Raw genomic sequence first — 13066 nt, 5'->3', positions numbered from 1 at the left:
TAAAAAATGGATGGATGGATAAAAAATAATAAATCTGGTTGCACAAGGATGCACTCCCTCTTATGAATAGAGCTGGAAAAAGAAGCTATTACGAGACAAAATTTCTCTTTTCATAGTCTTTTTCCTTTTTCAGCGGCAGATTTTCGCTTCGTTCTTTTCTCTTTTCCTTCACCAGCCTCGCTAACAGCGGTAACTCACAGACAGCCATTCGAGATTCTCGTAGCTATGTCAACGCCAACCCGTCTGTCACGGAGGATCGCAGCTCCAGCGCCAAGCAGCCGCTGAAGAGAAAAAAGGCAGCTTCTTCAACTTTGACAGAGGATTTACTTCATTCGACAGAGACTCAGACTAGTGTCCTCCTCTCAATCGACAAAAAATTGTTAATTACACTCGACGTGCTTCGCCAAAAGATCACCGAACTCAGAAACAGCTTGGAGTTCACACAACAACAGGTCAAGGATCTACAATTAGATATTGCTGCGCTCCGATCAAACATGATGTCAACGTCAGCGGAGCTACAAACTCTCAGACTGGAATATAACATCATGAAAGACATGAAGCATGCGCGAAAATCTAATTTTCTCGGGCATTCCAGAAAACGCACCGAAAGACCACGAGGCGCAGATTAAAAAGTTCATGATGTCCACGCTCAAGATACAGTCGACAAGATTACCTGTCAACGTGTTCATCGATTAGGAAGCTCTCGTCCAGGAAACCGACCACGTCCCATCATTAGAAAGTTTGAACACTTTCAACAAAAAGTGTTCGTGAAATCAAAAGGTTGTGAGCTCAAACAGACTTTGGAAAGAACGACCAGTTCCCCAAGGAAATCAACGAGAGCCGTAAAATCTTGTACCTGATGATGAAGAACCACCGTGAGAATGGCAAACGAGCGTGGCTGATTGTCGACGAGCTATACGTCGGCGGCCAACAGTTTCGTGATGCCAATGTCACGCCCTGGCTCTTCTAGATAAGTACTTCTTCTGACCGGTTGTCATTAATCTGTCATAAGCGCATTGTATTTTGTTTCATTCTTTCCATTTTTGCTTAGACAAACAAAAGAACGGAATCACGCATGCCACCAGTATAAATTCTCACTCCTTTCTGACTGTTTTCTTGCTCTGGTTGTTTCCACACACACTCAACACACGAGTCACACAAAACTCTCCTTGTGCACTACAAACAACTACCACACACCATATTATCCCCTTATCACTAATTTTTGTTTTCTATGTTCTATGTTTGTTTGCTACCCTTCTATGTACCCTGGCTTTGCTGTACTTTATAAATATATCATCTTTATCACCCTCTTTAAATAACATTAGTCATCACAATACCAAAACAATTTCCCGAAAACTGTCAAAACAAGAACAACAAAGAATGCATAGTACCCAATCTATTTAAAATACCATACACGCAGCCATTATATGTCACACTTAACTTTTGTGACATGTAATGTCAATGCCATTCGATCGCAGGAAAAAACAATTAAGATGATGGATTATATCACTGAATTAAAAACTGACCTCCTCCTATTACAATAAACGCACCTTATTGATTCAGAAGAAAAATCCATCGTTGACTAATTTCACTCAGGCTATCTCGGCTTTTTATAACTGGACAAAGAGGAGTCTCAATACTAGTTCATAAAAGACTACTTTTTACAATAAATAGTACAGTAGCAGATCAAGATGGCCGGTAGAGAATTATACAGGCTACAATATTTAACAAACTATACACAATTGTCAATGTACACGCTCCTAATAAAGATGATCCAGCCTTTTTTCACACACTCTTTTCACACTTGCTTAACTTGTGAGCCAATTCTACAATTATCACGCGAGGCGACTTTACCCTTACACTAAATCCTCTTATAGATCGCTCAAATCTCAAAAATAGAAATCACCCACAATGTGCCAATATATTAGAGCAGTAAATGGACGACTTTGGAATTGTTGACATATGGAGGCTGAAAAAACGTACAAAAAGAGAATACACATTTTTCTCATCGGTTCACCGCTCTTTCTCAAGAATACATTTTTTTTCTCTCAAACAATTCGGCAGCTCAAATAATTATCTCCAAAATATAGCCAATCATCATTAGTGACCATGCACCAATTTCTCTAAACCTGAAAATTGAGTAAAATCTGGGACCCCCACCAACATGGCGGTTTCACATATCCCTATTGTAGGACCTGGACTTTTTTTTGGGAAGATTTTTTGAAATTCAACAACTCCCCAACCATATCCCCATCTCTGGTGTGGGAAAACGGGAAAGCCATAATGAGAGGTCGAATCATTCCATACTCTTCGTACAAGAAAAAACAATAACTAAAATTAGAAAATGAAACGTCTCACAGGAGAATATGCAACTAATCCGCCAGATATGCTCAGAAACCAACTTCAAAAGGCAAAACATCAATTAGATGTCCATCCATCCATCCATCCATTTTCTGAGCCGCTTCTACTCACTAGGGTCGCGGGCGTGCTGTAGCCTATCCCAGCTATCATCGGGCAGGAGGCGGGGAACACCCTCAACTGGTTGCCAGTCAATCGCAGGGCACACATAAACAAACAACCATTCACACTCACATTCACACCTACGGGCAATTTAGAGTTGTCAATTAACCGAGCATGCATGTTTTTGGGATGTGGGAGGAAACCGGAGTGCCCGGAGAAAACCCACACAGGCACGGGGAGAACATGCAAACTCCACACATTCGGGGCCGGGGATTGAACCCTGGTCCTCAGAACTGTGAGGCAGACGCTCTAACCCAGGCATGCCCAAAGTCCGGCCCCCGGGCCAAATCCGGCCCGTGTTCATATTTCCACTGGCCCGAAGCCTCTGTCATAAAACCAATAATGTGTGGCCCGGCAGTACAAAATACACGCGCAATTTTATATTTCACCACAGGATGGCAGTAAACTTGTGGCTGAACTCTCGCGGGGCCGTTTTGCGCATGATCTGTTTTTTGCCCATTTCTAAAATGGCAACTGGAAGTAAGAAAAGGAAAGTTGATAGCGAGGGCCGACGTTTCCAGGACAATTGGAAGTCTGACTATTTTTTCACTGAGTTTAGAAACAACTACGTCTGCCTAATTTGCCAAGAGACTGTGGCTGTGTTCAAGGAGTTCAATTTAAAGAGGCACGACCAGACGGAACATGCTAATTACGACAAGCTAACTGGGAACGAACGCAGTGAAAAATGGAAGCAACTGGAAGCTGGTTTAACGGCACAGCAACACTTTTTCACAAGAGCCAGTGAGTCGAATGAAAATGCAACAAAGGCAAGCTATGAGGTGGCAACGCTGATTGCCAAGGAATGCAAACCTTTTACTGAGGGTGAATTTATTAAAGACTGTGATGAAAATGGTGGAGAACATTTGTCCTGAGAAAAAGCAACAGTTCGCCAATGTTTTCCTGGCTCGTAGCACTGTGTCACGAAGGATCGAAGAAGTTTCTTCTGATATTAAGAGACAGTTGGACGCAAAAGGAGTGGAGTTTCAATTTTTTTCGTGAGTCTGTGACGAAAGCACGGATGCAACCGACAGCGCTCAGTTACTGATTTTGTTTTAGAGGAGTAGACAGTGAAATGAACGTGCGTGAAGAGCTACTTCACCTCCAGAGCCTTAAGGACCAAACAAAAGGGAAATATTTATTTGCTTCTGTTTGTTCTGCCGTACATGACATAAAATTCACCAAAAAGTTCTATGTGCCAAACCGTTTCCGTGGATCTCAGTGACGTTCCAGCCCACCTGCAGCTGGAGCTCATTGAGCTGCAGTGTGACAGAGTGTCGCAGCCGGTACCAACAACTCCCTCGTCAACTTTTACCAGCAGCTGGATAAAGACAGGTTCCAAGAGATTCGTACATTTGCGAAAATGTTCAGCTTGTCTGGCTCGACATACTTGTGTGAGAAGACATTCTCAGTCATGAACATGAATAAGAACCGCGCGAGGACAAGACGAAGTGACTCCCACCTGCGTGACATCTTGCGCATTAAAACCACCGCTTTTGAGCCAGACCTGCCCCATTTACTGCAGACAAGATCTCAGTAGCACCCTTCACATGAATGCAAACATGTTGCTTGTTGATTCTGATGAATAAAGTTTGAGTTTGAGTCAAATTTCATAAAAAGACTTTATTTTGCATTCATTAATTTTTATTTTAACCTTCATTTATCCAGGCCAGGCAGTTATAAGATCTACCTAGCAGCAGACAGTATAGTAAAACAGTAAACTAAAAATACAAAAAAACATTCCCCTCGTCGGTAGCATGTAAAATTAATGCTGGCCCGCATGACAATTTTTTTTACGGCAATGTGGCCCCTGAGCCAAAAAGTTTGGGCACCCCTGCTCTAACCAGTCGTCCACCGTGCCGCCAATCAGATGTCATCTTATCAAAAAGAACAGATTTTCTACAACAGTTAAGATACAATAACTATGAATACAATGATAAATCAGGGAAATTTCTTGCAAACCAACTTCAGCGCAATAAAGAAAAATAATTAATTACAACCATTCGAGATTCAAACGGAAGCTGTACACAGTCACCGACAGAAATAAATGAAATATATTACAATTATTATAGCAGCTTACACGCATCTTCGAACAACCCTGACCAAAAAGAAATTGAAACTTTTATTTAAGATCTTAACATTCCTCAATTAAATTCAGAAATTAAAGACAGTCTTGAAGCTCCTTTAACCATCACAGAATTACATAATGCATTAAAAAATATGCAATCGGGAAGAGCGCCTGCCCCGGATGGAATTCATTAAACATTTCTGGCCACCTCTATTTTTCAGGACAGTTAAGGAGATAAACGATAAAGGTAAAATAAGTATCCATATGAACACAGCTTCAATTAAATTACTACTAAAGTCAGGCAAAGACCCCACTCTCCTGGATAATTATCGCCCTTACCACTGATGAATCTAAATATCAAGATTATCTCGAAAGCCCTTGCAGCAACACTTGAAAATGTACTACCGTTGATAACCAGACAGGTTTCATTAAAGGTAGAAATTACACAAATAATGTCAGATGTCTATTAAATTTAATAAGCATGTCATAGTGTAAAAATCTGAAAGCAATCATCATGTCACTTGACGCAGAGAAAACTTTCGATAAACTTACTTCTTAACAGCAGAAGCGGCTTAAGTTTTTTTCTGGCCTCGTCAACTCCTGTGACTTACCCAAACCAGGTCCTCAGCGCACAGGTGGAACCTCAGGCCGCATATTAGTCCGCCACGGAAAAATATTCACAATTACATCTGTGTGTGGATGGTGGATGTGTGGAATGGATCTAGCTGCCAGCGTTCAAGGAGTACGAAACAGCCTATGACGACAGCGACGCCACAACCCCCCCCCCCCTTTGTTTGACACGAATAAGGAATTATTAATTTAAAAATGTGTTTACTGTAGTTGTAGTTAAGTGTGTAGAATTGCATAATAGTTAGATAAAAAAAGAAGACATGTCTAAAGTGTTTTGGTGCAACTAATATTATGGCCATAAATTGTATGCTACTGTTGCTGTGGCAATCAGGTCATCGACAATCATCAAGTTTCCCACGCCATTGTAGTGTCACATACCTGATTTATGTATGCCACCTTTTGAACTGCTGTTGCTAAAGGTGGTCAACCCAGAAAGCATATTGGCTGGGACCTGGATAGAAAAGATTAAGACTGAGAGTCAATTCATAAAAAACACAGAACTCTATAAAGTACAAAAAGTTACTTGTAAAGATGTCAGCTGTGCTGTTCCAAGAAAGGAATCCGTGTTCTTGTCATCCTCACCAAGGGACAGCTGACTCTCTGGGACAAAATTCTGCTCGGGAGTGACCACACACCACCACATTTTAGTCTGAGCTGTCAGCTATACATAGAGGAGTAACTATTGATCCCTGCTTTGCACTTCGCTTAGAAATGTGTGTGTGTGTGTGTGTGTATATATATGTATATATATATATACATATATATATATATATATATATATATATATATATATATACATATACATATATATATGTATATATATATATATATACATACACACACACACATATATACATATATATATATATATATATATATATATATATATATATATATATATATATACACACACATCCATTTTCTGAGCCGCTTCTCCTCACTAGGGTCGCGGGCGTGCTGGAGCCTATCCCAGCTGTCATCGGGCAGGAGCCGGGGTACACCCTGAACTGGTTGCCAGCCAATCGCAGGGCACATAGAAGCAAACAACCATTCGCACTCACAGTCATGCGTACGGGCAATTTAGAGTCTCCATTTAATGCATGTTTTTGGGATGTGGGAGGAAACCGGAGTGCCCGGAGAAAACCCACGCAGGCACGGGGAAAACATGCAAACTCCACACAGGTGGGGCCGGGGATTGAACCCAGGTCCTCAGAACTGTGAGGCTGACGCTCTAACCTGTCGGCCACCATATATATATATATATATATATATATATATATGTATATGTAACTGTAATATATATGTGTAATATATATGTAATATATGTAACTAGAAACAGCCTGCAGGATATATATATATATATTAAAAAATCTATCCATCCATTTTCTGAGTCGCTTCTCCTCACTAGGGTCGCGGGCGTGCTGGAGCCTATCCCAGCTATCATCGGGCAGGAGGCGGGGTACACCCTGAACTGGTTGCCAGCCAATCGCAGGTAAAATCAAATCCTTTATTTAATTTGATGAGCATTATTGAGATTAAAATATCGTCTACAAGTGCGATCTGGCTAAGCAACGCAGCCAAAAGACAAGCGTTAGAAGACATTCCAACAGGCAAAAAAAACCCAAAACAATCACAACAGGTTCAAACTTCAGGCAAGTTACAAGGCACAGCTGCACCATGTGAACGAGCTGTTTTCATAATATTTTAAAATTGTTTTAAATTTTCTTAGCGTAACTAGTTCGGGCAATTTTAGATCTTTTTGTAGCTTGTTCCAGGCCGAAGGACCAGCATAGCTAAATGCCCTTATCCCTAATTCAGTTTACACTCTGGGGAAAACCAGTTGAAGGGCATCTTGAGATCGAAGGGCATGCTGGTTCTGCTTAATGCACAAACCGTACCAGCTCGGGCTGGGCGATTATATGACACAGATTAGAGATCGCGATAAATTAAAGTATTTTTAAGTATATATTTTGGTCTGTCAGCATTTAGGACAAGCCTAAAATGTGTAAGCTGGGACTGAACAATATCAAAGGCAGAATGCAAGAACTCCATAGTTTCCACAAAACGAGAGGATGACCTGTAAATGACTGTCATCAGCATAGAAATGGTGAGCAGCATTTGACAGGTTGTTACAAATAATTTAAATAAATGGGGAAAAACAGAGAGCCAAGCAGAAAACCTGGGGTACATCCTTCAGTAGGGGGAGGAAACTGGAAAAACTAGCTGACTGGACACACTGAAATCTACCAGCCAGTTAATTTTGAGAACCATTTAACAGACTGCCCAGATAGCCCAATCTGGTGAAGACACTTCGATAAAGTGGCAACTGTCAACTGTGTCTACGTCTTTCGATAAGTCTAAAAACAGAGCTGCACAGTATTTCTTCCAGTCCAGAGCCTCAATGACATCGTTGACAACATTAAGAACTTACAAATTCAACAAAGGATCAAATAATGATTTCTCACCTCTAACTGTTTAACATTAGTTCTACAAATACTGTGGAGTTGAGTGTGTCATTTACCTGGGATTTGTCCTCTTCAATGGCAATGTTAAGGGTCATATTTGCAGTGGATGTCTTTCCCACGGTGTTTTGCTGGGGAAGGAGACTTGTTAATGCAATTTCCAAACGTTTTTAAAATTATCTACTGTACGTAGAGCCAACTCTTGAATTAGGTAGATCAAATTCATTTACAGTATGAGCCTAGAAACAAATGTATTACAAGTGTTTTTTTCAACTGGTGGACAGTAGCTTATGGATAATACAAGGTATACACAGTAGCTTATGTGTAATACACTTCTGTTACTGTGTTTATGAATGTGCGTATCCACTTTACTTTGTGCTTTCTGTGTCCATAGATGCAAGAAACAGCCTGCAGGATGTCCAAATTGGAGCAAAATAAGATGGTAATACTTGATCCTTTTACGCTCCCTGTCATGACCACTTCAGACAGCTCTAACTGTAATATTTGTTTCATCCCCTCCTCTGGAGGAAATGGACACACATACACAAAAAGTCAGACAAGAAAAATTTTCCTAATTAGCTTGATATTTATTACAGTGGTCCAAGACGGTACAGTGCCGTGAAAAAGTAATGGGCCCCCTTCTCAAATACTTATATTTTTGCATAATTTTCCCACTTTCATGTTCAAGATAATCAAACAAATGTAAATAGACAACTATAACCCAAGTGAATTTAAAATCCTGTTTTTAAATGGTGATTTCATTGATTAAGGAAAAAAAAAAGAGTTCAAAGTTACCTGGCCCTGTGTTAAAAAGTAATGGCACCCTAAATCTAATAACTGGTTGGGCTATCCTCTGCAGGAAAAACTGAAATCAAGCTTTTTCTATAACTAGTCTTTCACGTCTCTGTGGAGATATTTTGGCCCACTATTTGTTGCAGAATTGTTTGAATTCAGCAGAAAAGCGGGTTTTCAAACAGCCTTTTCAGCAGTGGCATGACTGCATTTCAATCGGATTCAAGTCTGGACTTTGACTGGGCCACTCCAAAACCTTGATTTTTTAATTTTTTTTAAGCCATTCAGAATTTGACTTGCTGGTGTGGTTTGGATCGTTATCATGCTGCAAATGCAGCCCTATAGGGGGCACAAACCAGTGCAAACTGTCGGCTGGTCCCAAGCCCAGATAAATGCAGAGGGTTGCGTCAGGAAGGCTTAAAACCTTGCCAAACAAATATGAGCGTTCATCTAAAGTATTCCATACCGGATCGGTCATAGCCCGGGTTAACAATGTCCACCCCCGGCAACGTTAACCTGCAGGTTCAGCTACTGTGGGTCGAAGATGAAGGAGAGGTAGAAAGTGGGTCCTCAGGCAGAAAGAGAAGAGGAAAGCATAGAGCCTAGAATTGAACGTGGGGACTTTGAATGTTGGGACTATGACAGGAAAATCTCGGGAGTTGGTTGACATGATGAGGAGAAAGGAGATATTGTGTGTCCAGGAGACCAGATGGAAAGGCAGTAAGGCTAGAAGTTTAGAGGGAGGGTTTAAATTATTTTACGATGGTGTAGATGGGAAGAGAAATGGAGTTGGGGTTATTTTAAAGGAAGAGTTAGCTAAGAATGTCTTGGAGGTGAAAAGAGTATCAGATCGAGCGATGAGGCTGAAACTTGAAATTGAGGGTGTTATGTATTATGTGCTTAGCAGCTATGCCCCACAGGTAGGATGTGACCTAAAGGTACAAGAGAAATTCTGTAAGGAGCTATAGGAAGTAGTTCTGAGCATCCCAGACAGAGAGAGTCGTGCAGATTGTATTGGACATTTTGGTGAAGGAAACAGGGGTTATGAAGAAGTGATGGGTAAGTACGGCATCCAGGAAAGGAGCTTGGAGGGACAGATGGTGGTAAACTTTGCAAAAAGGATGGACATGGCTGTAGTGAACAGTTTTTTACAGTAGAAGCAGGAACATAGGGTAACCTACAAGTGGGGAGGTAGAAGCACGCAGGTGAATTTGTGCAGACGATGTAATCTGAAGGAGGTTGAGAAACATCTCTACAGCATGATGCTACCACCACCATGCTTCACTGAATGGATGGTATTGTCCTTTGGGCTTTATACTAAGAAGTCACTTGTTTGGTCACTACCATACAGGCCTGATTGGTGGGTTGGTGGAGAGATCGGTGTTATTCTGGAAGGTTCTCCTCTTTCCACAGAGGAACACTGACCCTGACTAAATGACCATCAAGTTCTTGGTCACCTCCCTGACTAAGACCTCGCATTGACCACTACTTGCTTTGAGGTAGGCCAACTCAGTCGAATTAAGCTCATTTGGCAGGATATCCACTACAGCTCAGAACAGGGCATCAGAACCCAAGACAAAGCTTAACCAAGCACAGACCCACCGATGGACTGAAGTCCAAAGCACATCTAGCCACATCGGGCCACAACCAGCGGTAGGGAGGAAAATGAATGGACGGAAGCCTCAGATCTTGTGGCATAATGTCTGCCAGATAAAGGAATGGGAAGCCACTAAAACAGATCTAAAATACCTGAAAGGGGGTGTGAACAGCAAACTGGAGAAGATAGGAGAGATTATTTACAATGACGGAGCAGAGAAATCTGGGGTAAAAAGCAGAAACCCAAGTGCAGGGAGCAGTCTTCTGAATATGGAAGGAATTTATTCTGTGTTGTTACCCGAAGGCTATTACTGCCAAAGAACAATTTCATTGACACAAAAGCTTCAGCTTTTTCCAAGAACCAGAGGGCATCACAGCAAGGCAGGTCAAAGCCTACTTCCAGGAACTCCACAACAGAGTTGTGAAGAACTTTCTGAAGAATATTTGATTTCCATTTTAGAGATAAGAGTGTACTCAGCTATTATATCTGCCCAAGGTGGCTACTTCAATGAATCAAAGGTTTAGAGTACATTTTTTTATTCCTTTTGTAACTTGAATAGTTTATTTGTTATGTGCTTTCATTTCAGAGTAAAATGAGAAATTGAATTGCATAAATTTAAAAACAATTTTAAAGCTGGAAAAATTGTGGTGTTCTAAAACCTTTGACTGTTAGTGTAATTTTTATGACCAATTAATGCAGAAATGTAAGAAATTCCAAAGGGTTGACATACTTTCCAAAGGGTTCACATACGTTGACATACCCCACAGAAGTTAAAAAGAACATTCTAAAATGAGACATGACATGTCGTTTAGTTGAATGGGCTGACTCTTCCCTTATTTATTTAAATGAGAGTAATAATTATTCTTGTTTAATATTCATCACAGTATATAATATATCATTTAGACCATAATTAACTGTCTCTGGATTTGCTGTATTTTCAATATACATAAGGTGTTTTTTAATGTTTCCTTTTGTTGATCAGATGCAGGTGTATATACCGATCTGTGTAGTTTGATGGCAAGCTTGCAATGACAGTCTACATTTGTTCTGTTCGTTTATGCTGCACTCACATTGGCAAATATCTGACACAAATAAAATGTCTATCCACATTTGGTAGAGGTCTGATTCATAAGAGTATATCCAAATCTGTTTTTTTTCTTTACATTACCTTGACGCAGATCCAAATTATGCCACCTGAGACCAAAAAATCTAAATTGTGTCACTTAACCATGCAGTGTAAAAAGTCAAGCCAAACCCCCAATTGATTTATTCATTGGTTAGGAGATGTCTCAATTGTCCATCAAGTGTATGCAATCTTTTGTCCAAGTGAATGCAATGTACCTGTAACAGTATAACTGCGGATTTCATTCTTGGCGATACAGATTGAATCCCAGAGAACTGCCTACATGAAGGGGATGCCAACAGTCAAACATTCAGATGTACATAGACAGTGGGTACGGAAAGTATTCAGACACCCTTAAATTTTTCACTCTTTGTTATATTGCAGCCATTTGCTAAAATCATTTAAGGTTTTATTTTTTTCCTCATTAATGTATACACACAGCACCCCATATTGATAGAAAAAAACTGAATTGTTGAAATTTTTGCAGATTAGAAAAGAAAAACTGAAATATCACACAGCCATAAGTATTCAGACCCTTTGCTCAGTATTTAGTAGAAGCACCCTTTTGAGCTAATACAGCTGAGTCTTTTTGGGAATGATGCAACAGATTTTTCCACACCTGGATTTGGGGATCTGCCATTCCTCCTTGCAGATCCTCTCCAGTTCTGTCAGGTTGGATGGTGAATGTTGATGGACAGCCATTTTCAGGTCTCTCCAGAGATGCTCAATTGGGTTTAAGTCAGGGCTCTGGCTGGGCCTTTCAAGAATAGTCACTGAGTTTTCTGAAGCCACTCCTTCGTTATTTGAGCTATGTGCTTAGGGTCATTGTCTTGTTGGAAGGTGAACCTTCGGCCCAGTCTGAGGTCCTGAGCACTCTGGAGAAGGTTTCGTCCAGAATATCCCTGTACTTGGTAGCATTCATCTTTCCTTCGATTGTAACCAGCCGTCCTGACCCTGCAGCTGAAAAACACCCCCACAGCATGATGCTGCCACAATGCTTCACTGTTTGCACTGTATTGGACAGGTAATGAGCAGTGCCTGGTTTTCTCCACACATACCGCTGAGAATTAAGGCCAAAAAGTTCTATCATGGTCTCATCAGACTAGAGATTCTTATTTCTCACCATGTTGGAGTCCTTCGGGTGTTGTTTCGCAAACTCCATGCAGGCTTTCACTGCACTGGGGAGAAGCTTCTGTCGGGCCACTCTGCCATAAAGCCGTGACTGGTGGAGGGCTGCAGTAATGGTTGACTTTCTAGAACTTTCTCACATCTCTCGACTTCATCTCTGGAGCTCAGCCACAGTTATATTTGGGTCCTTCTTTACCTCTCTCACCAAGGCCCTTCTCCCTGATTGCAGTTTGGCCGGACGGCCAGCTCTAGGAAGGGTTCTGGTTGTCCCACGTCTTCCATTTAAGGATTATGTAGGCCACTGTGCTCTTAGGAACCTTAAGTGAAGCAAAAAAGTTTTTGTAACCTTGGCCAGATCTGTGCCTTGCCACAATTTTGTCTTTGAGCTCTTCAGGCAGTTCCTTTGACCTCATGATTCTCATTTGCTCTGACATGCACTGTGACCTGTAAGGTCTTATATAGACAGATGTGTGGCTTTTGTAATGAAGTCCAATCAGTATAATCAAACACAGCTGGACTCCAATGAAGGTATAGAACCATCTCAAGGATGAGCAGACGAAATGGACAGCACCCGAGTTAAATGAGTGTCAGAGCAAAGGGTCTGAATACTTATGGCTGTATGATAGTTCGGTTTTTCTTTAATAAATCTGCAAGAATGTAAACAATTAAAATTTTTTTGTCAATATGGGGTGCTGTATGTACATTAATGAGGAGAAAAAAAATAAACTAAATGATTTTAGCAAATCAGA

The 13066-nt window shown here is 40.9% G+C and overlaps 1 protein-coding gene across 1 annotated transcript in view; it reads right to left on the bottom strand.

The window, feature by feature from the left end:
- LOC133413903 (synaptonemal complex protein 2) overlaps window positions 1-13066 on the bottom strand; it is a 62572-nt gene that overhangs the window by 33953 nt on the left and 15553 nt on the right. The window contains exons 14-18 of the mRNA XM_061698824.1: window positions 11408-11468; window positions 8050-8198; window positions 7737-7808; window positions 5729-5831; window positions 5594-5659 (exon numbers count right to left, since the gene is read on the bottom strand). Of these exons, the coding sequence (XP_061554808.1) occupies window positions 5594-5659; window positions 5729-5831; window positions 7737-7808; window positions 8050-8198; window positions 11408-11468 (451 nt within the window). The remainder of the gene's footprint in view (window positions 1-5593; window positions 5660-5728; window positions 5832-7736; window positions 7809-8049; window positions 8199-11407; window positions 11469-13066) is intronic.

This window comes from Phycodurus eques, chromosome 1, assembly GCF_024500275.1.
Source record: "Phycodurus eques isolate BA_2022a chromosome 1, UOR_Pequ_1.1, whole genome shotgun sequence".
NCBI classification, from domain to species: Eukaryota; Metazoa; Chordata; class Actinopteri; order Syngnathiformes; family Syngnathidae; genus Phycodurus; species Phycodurus eques.
The sequence above is the reverse complement of the archived record's forward strand: the minus strand, read 5'-3'. Positions and strand labels throughout refer to the sequence as shown.